A 6,000-nucleotide genomic window follows, 5' to 3' on the forward strand; every position below is an offset into this window, starting at 1 on the left:
GTGGCTGGAGCCGTGGTGAGAGCACAAATGTCATCTCCTCTGCACCGGAAACACGGCTGTCAGGACTTGATCCAGATGGAACTGGAGAAAGAACCTCACATGTGGGGGCTTGAACAGCTGGCCAAGTGGAGATGAGGAGCTGTAGGGAGAAAGAACCAAGGATTCTTTTATTTTTTTTTTATTTTTTTATTTTTTTGCTTTTTCGAGACAGGATTTCTCTGTGGTTTTGGAGCCTGTCCTGGAACTAGCTCTTGTAGACCAGGCTGCTCTCAAACTCACAGAGATCCGCCTGTCACTGCCTCCCAAGTGCTGGGATTAAAGGCGTGCGCCACCACCGCCCAGCCTCCAAGGATTCTTTTAGATGTTAGCTTGCAGAGCACCAGGTTCAATTCCCAACACCTACATGATGGTTCACAACTGTCCATAGCTCCAGTTCCAAGGGATCCAATGTCCTCTTCTGACCGCCCTAGACACACATACATACAAGCAAAACACTCACACAGAAAATAAAATGAATAAATCTAAGCAACTATTTTAAGCATTATATCATGTATACATGTATCATAACATCACAAAAGGCCCCATTAAATATGTACAATTTTACCTTATTGTTCAGTTAAAAAAAAATGGGTGCTGGTAAGATGACTCAACAGATAAATGTGTCTGATGCTCAGAGGTTAAGAGCACTGGCTGTTCTTCCAGAGGTCCTGAGTTCAATTCCCAGCAACCACATGGTGGTCACAGCCATCTATAATGAGATCTGGTGCACAGACATACATGTAGGCAAAACACTGTATAATAAATAAATAAATAAATAAATAAATAAATAAATAAATAAATGTGTTTGATGCCAAACCTGACAACCTGAGTTCTGTCCCTGGGACCTTGACAGGAGAAGAAGAGAACTGGATCCTGCAGTTGCCCTCTGACCTTTACATATGTGCTGTGGCACACGCATGCACACTCCTGTCCACACAGACAAAAACGTCTTTTTAAAAACTTTGTTTGGACAGCGCCAAAAGGTTATTTACTGTTGTTTGTTTTCTCTGTACTATGGTAGGAACCCGGGCCTTGTGCATGCTAGGCAAGTGCTCTATCACTGAGCCACACCCCTCTTAACAGAGAGATGCTTGACAGTGTTCGATGCTGATTAGGTGTCTGAATGGATAAGCCAGTAGGTAGTCACACTTAAAAGCATGAAGCTCAAAGGAAAAGTAATTGAGAGCCCTTCTTGGCAGCTTTGAAATCCACAGGACTGGTGGGAATCGTTGTCATGTGAGGTTTTATGTTACAGGTCAGACACTTCGACAGCCCCTACCTGTTGTACCATGAGAAAATCAAAACTAGCCGAGTGTTCATCCGAGACTGCAGCATGGTGTCTGTGTACCCCCTGGTCTTGTTTGGAGGAGGCCAAGTGAATGTGCAGCTTCAGAGGGGAGCGTTTGTGGTCTCCCTGGATGATGGGTGGATCCGGTTTGTAGCTGCTTCCCATCAGGTAAAGGAAGAGCTGGTGTGTTTAAAGGCTCAGGTCTTGAAGAGTGTTGATGATGTGAAATGCACAACAGGACCAGTGGACGGCAAGGGCGGAACCACAGGAAGCAGAGAAGGACCTGGGGCAGGGATGCCCAGATGGGTTAGAACTGATGGGAAGAGTCTCCATTATTTGGGAGGCTGAGGCAGGAGGATTAGTGTGAGTTTGGGGACAACCAGAGTGACAGAGAAAAGCCTTGCTTCAAAAACAAACAAAACAAGCAGAATCTATAGAGAGAGGGTGTTGGGACTTCCGTAATGTCATACAACTAAGCAAAAATAAGTGGATAAAAATCACCCTGATCACCCAAGGACACTACATACAATCACAATCAAAGACTATTAAACAAAGCACTTGTAAACAATTAAAAATAAAACATCATTTCCATTACCATGAAAGAAAAATGTGGTGGGACCTGGGTTTAATCTCCAGAACCACAAAAATAAAGCAATAATTAATTAATTAATTAAAATGAGGGGCTGGAGAGATGGCTCAGAGGTTAAGAACACTGACTGTTCTTTCAGAGGTCCTGAGTTCAATTCCCAGCAAGCACATTGTGGCTCACAACCATCTGTAATGAGATCTGGTGCCTTCTTCTGGCCTGTAAACATACATGCAGACAGACACTGTGTACATAATAAATAAATCTTCAAAAAAGTTAATTAAAATGTATAGCGATAGTCCCAGTCACCTGGGAAACTGAAGCAAGAGATCAGCCTGGCAGCGTAGTAAAACCTTAATAAAAAAAAAAATGTCGACCGCCTCGGCGAGTTACTCTGTCTAGGGTCTGTAACACACCTGGCAGTCAGTTATTCCAGGGTCACGGAGAGGTACCACCTGAAAGACATGGGCTGGTGAGAAGGAGGCTAGGCAGATTTGTCGAAGCCTCCGTTTATTAGAGTCATGGTTGCAGCTTATATAGCCCCTGGATGAGGAGCTTGGGGGGCTGGGGCACGGGATCTTGCCACGTGGTCCATATCGGTCACGTAGGCCAAGAGATCACAATCGGTCAGGTGACGGTTCCTCTGCCAGGAGTTCACGAGTTGACACACCTAGTTCTCTAGATAGTTTGGAATGTGAGGCGGGCTCCGCCAGCAGATAGCTCTCTATTAACAGACAATTTGGGTGTGGGATAGGCTTTGTCAATAAAACAATTCTCAATACAATTGGGAAGTGGAGCCCTCTGCAAACTTCTCAGGGCGATGATCCCTATAATAATTTTAGGGGGGACATGGCTCCTGACAAAAAAAAAACCCTGAGAATATACCTCAGTGGTAGAGCATGCAGTCAGCAGGTATAAGGCTTTGAATAAAATACCCCAGTACTATCAAAAAAAAGTGGAAAAAAATGGGTGAAATTAATCTTAATGTAGTTTATTTAAACTAATATACCCAGGATGTTTTAATTTCAACATGTAATCAATATAAAAAAGCTACTGAGTTACTTTATATTCTTTTTTCGTATTAAGTCTTTAAAGACAGGTGTGCATTTACACTATTGGCACATCTCAGTTTGAACCAGGCACAGTTCATACGCTTATTCAAATAACTAAATGTGACTAGTTATATCATATATATCATAGATCAAGGGGCCAGGCAAGGCTGGTTTGCTGCAGCAGCTCAGTGACAGTAAAGGCACTCTCAGTTTGTGTGAGCAAGATGACCGCCCTAGGTCCTGCTCCACATCTGTACACCATGCCATCCCAGAGAGGAGACAAATCTGCAGCCTTCTCAACCCTAGTAAAGCCTCCCTCCTAAGGTGTGGCGGTGGCGTGTGCTTATAATCCTAGCATTTGCACACTGAGGTGAGTGGTTCATTATTCAGTGTGGCCATCCTGGGATAATAGTGAGACCACATAGTGAGAACCTAGCTAAACCAAACCAAAACAAACAAACCCTTGCATCATGGTAATACCTGTAATCCCAGAATAAGAAGTAGCAGGAACTCTTGACCAACCTCAGCTTTATGAGGCTAGTCTGAGCTAGCTAGATAAAATCTTGTTCAAAAGGAAAAGAAAAAAGGCAGAAAAAGACTGGTGAGGTATATTAGCAGGTAGGGGTGCTTGCTGCCAAACCGAGAGCTGTGGTCAGCCCTCAGAACCCGCTTATGAGGGGGATGAAATAGCCTTCTGCAGGTCATCCTGACCATCACGTACATGCTGTGGCCCAAATGCACACACAAACGCACCAAATAAAAAATACAAACATGGTTTTTAAGAAACTCCCACTGGGACTGGAGAGATGGCTCAGTGGTTAAGAGCACTGGCCTCTCTTCCAGAGGGCCCAGATTCAATTCTCAGCACCCACATGGCAGCTCACAACTGTCTGTGACTCCAGTTCCAGGGATTCAGCACCCTCACACAGACACGTATGCAGACAAAACACAATGCACATAAAATTTAAAAAAGCCTCGGCTGGTGGTGGCGCACGCCTTTAATCCCAGCACTCGGGAGGCAGAGGCAGGCGGATCTCTGTGAGTTCGAGACCAGCCTGGTCTACAAGAGCTAGTTCCAGGACAGGCTCCAAAACCACAGAGAAATCCTGTCTCGAAAAACCAAAAAAAAAAAAAAAAAGCCTCGGCTGTACATAGGGCTCACACCTGGAATCCCAACATTTTGGAGGATGAGTTGGAAAGATTTGTGAGTTCGAGGCTACAGTCTGAGCTACAGTGTGAGACTGTCTCAAAAACCCAACAAGGCTGGAGAGGTGGCACATCAGTAAAGTGTTTTCTGTGTGAGCATGAGGCCCTGAATTCAGATTCCCATGCACACACCCACACATATGTGCGCAGGCATGCACAGACACAAGGTCAACAAGCTGTACTCACAGGCTGGGGTGAGGGGATAAAAGCCCCAGGCCAGCCCGACTACATAGCAAGAGCTTATCTTGAAACAAATAATAAATAGATGTGGTAGAGAGAAATTAATGATAGATAGATGTGTTTTGACTGGGCCTCATTAGTATATTGCAGAATGATAATCATGATCTGATATTTCTCTATGAAAGCCTTCCCCTTTTCTCCCCGCACAGCTAACACTGCGTTCTCATTGTAGATAGCTGAATTGGTAAAGGAACTTCGCTGTGAACTTGACCAGCTCCTCCAGGATAAAATTAAAAACCCAAGCACGGACCTGTGCACATGTCCTCGAGGTTCTCGGATCATCAGCATGATTGTGAAGCTTGTCACCACACAGTAACCCCGAGCCCGGGGCGCCTGCTCGTCACCACCCCTGCTCCCCTGCGAGCCACAGCAGCAGTTCTACCTCCGACTGAAGACCTGGGGCTGGCCCTGGGGAACTGGGGACACGCGGCCTGAGTGCCGAGCCAGCCAGGCTCCACACCCATGTTTCTGAAGACGTGGGACACTCCCGGCACAATTTGGAGTGTCAGTGGTAGGACAGTCTAAACTCAGCCTGCCTCTTTGTGACTGCACCAGACTGAATGAGATTCACCTCATAACTCAAAAATGAGTGTTTAATACAAGTTTCCGTCTTACTCTGTATTCTTCTCCTACTTTTTATTATGCTTTGTCTATACATGATTGATAATCCTTTTCTCCTGTTTTTTATTGGGCATGAGAAATGTTTGGTTTGGTTTTCCCCCATGATAATAAAGGCTTAATGGAGAGAGCTCGAATGAGAGAAAGAAAATCATGTGCGTCAGGAAAATAAAGACTTCATTCTAGACTTGGCTGTGGAGCAAACTTATTGGCATTGCGTTGCATTCTGATTCATAAAAGATCAGCTTTTTAAAAAGAAGTAAAATCCTGTCTTCAAAAGAGAAAAATCAGGCTGAAGAAATGGCTCGCTCAGTGGTTAAGAGCACTGGCTACTCTGCCAGAAGGACTGGGTTCAATTCCCAGCACCCACATGGCAGCTCACACCTGTCTGTGACTCCAGTTCTGGAGATCTGACACCCTCACACAGACACACATGCGGGTAAAACACCAATGCACATAGAAATAAAATAAAATCATTTTTTTATATTTATTTATTATGTATACAATATTCTGTCTGTGTGTATGTCTGTAGGCCAGAAGAGGGCACCAGACCTCATTACAGATGGTTGTGAGCCACCATGTGGTTGCCGGGAATTGAACTCAGGACCTTTGGAAGAGCAGGCAATGCTCTTAACCACTGAGCCATCTCTCCAGCCCCAATAAAATCATTTTTTAAAAAAGGAGAAAAAACCGGGCAGTGGTGGCGCACCCCTTTAATCCCAGCACTTGGGAGGCAGAGGCAGGTGGATCTCTGTGAGTTCGAGGCCAGCCTGGTCTACAAGAGCTAGGTCCAGGACAGCTAAGGATATTACACAGAGAAACCCTGTCTCGAAAAACAAAAACAGCCGGGCGATGGTGGCGCACGCCTTTAATCCCAGCACTCGGGAGGCAGAGGCAGGCGGATCTCTGTGAGTTCGAGACCAGCCTGGTCTACAGAGCTAGTTCCAGGACAGGCTCCAAAGCCACAGAGA

The 6,000-nt window shown here is 45.3% G+C and overlaps 1 protein-coding gene across 2 annotated transcripts in view; it reads left to right on the forward strand.

The window, feature by feature from the left end:
• Dhx57 (DExH-box helicase 57) overlaps positions 1 to 5,220 on the forward strand; it is a 55,766-nt gene extending 50,546 nt beyond the window's left edge. For both annotated transcript variants that reach the window (XM_057765145.1, XM_057765153.1), the window contains exons 23-24: positions 1,295 to 1,495; positions 4,584 to 5,220. In XM_057765145.1, coding sequence (XP_057621128.1) covers positions 1,295 to 1,495; positions 4,584 to 4,727 — 345 coding nt within the window. In that variant the 3' untranslated portion in view covers positions 4,728 to 5,220. The remainder of the gene's footprint in view (positions 1 to 1,294; positions 1,496 to 4,583) is intronic.
• Positions 5,221 to 6,000: the final 780 nt, after the last annotated feature.

Source organism: Chionomys nivalis, chromosome 1 (genome assembly GCF_950005125.1).
Source record: "Chionomys nivalis chromosome 1, mChiNiv1.1, whole genome shotgun sequence".
NCBI lineage: Eukaryota > Metazoa > Chordata > Mammalia > Rodentia > Cricetidae > Chionomys > Chionomys nivalis.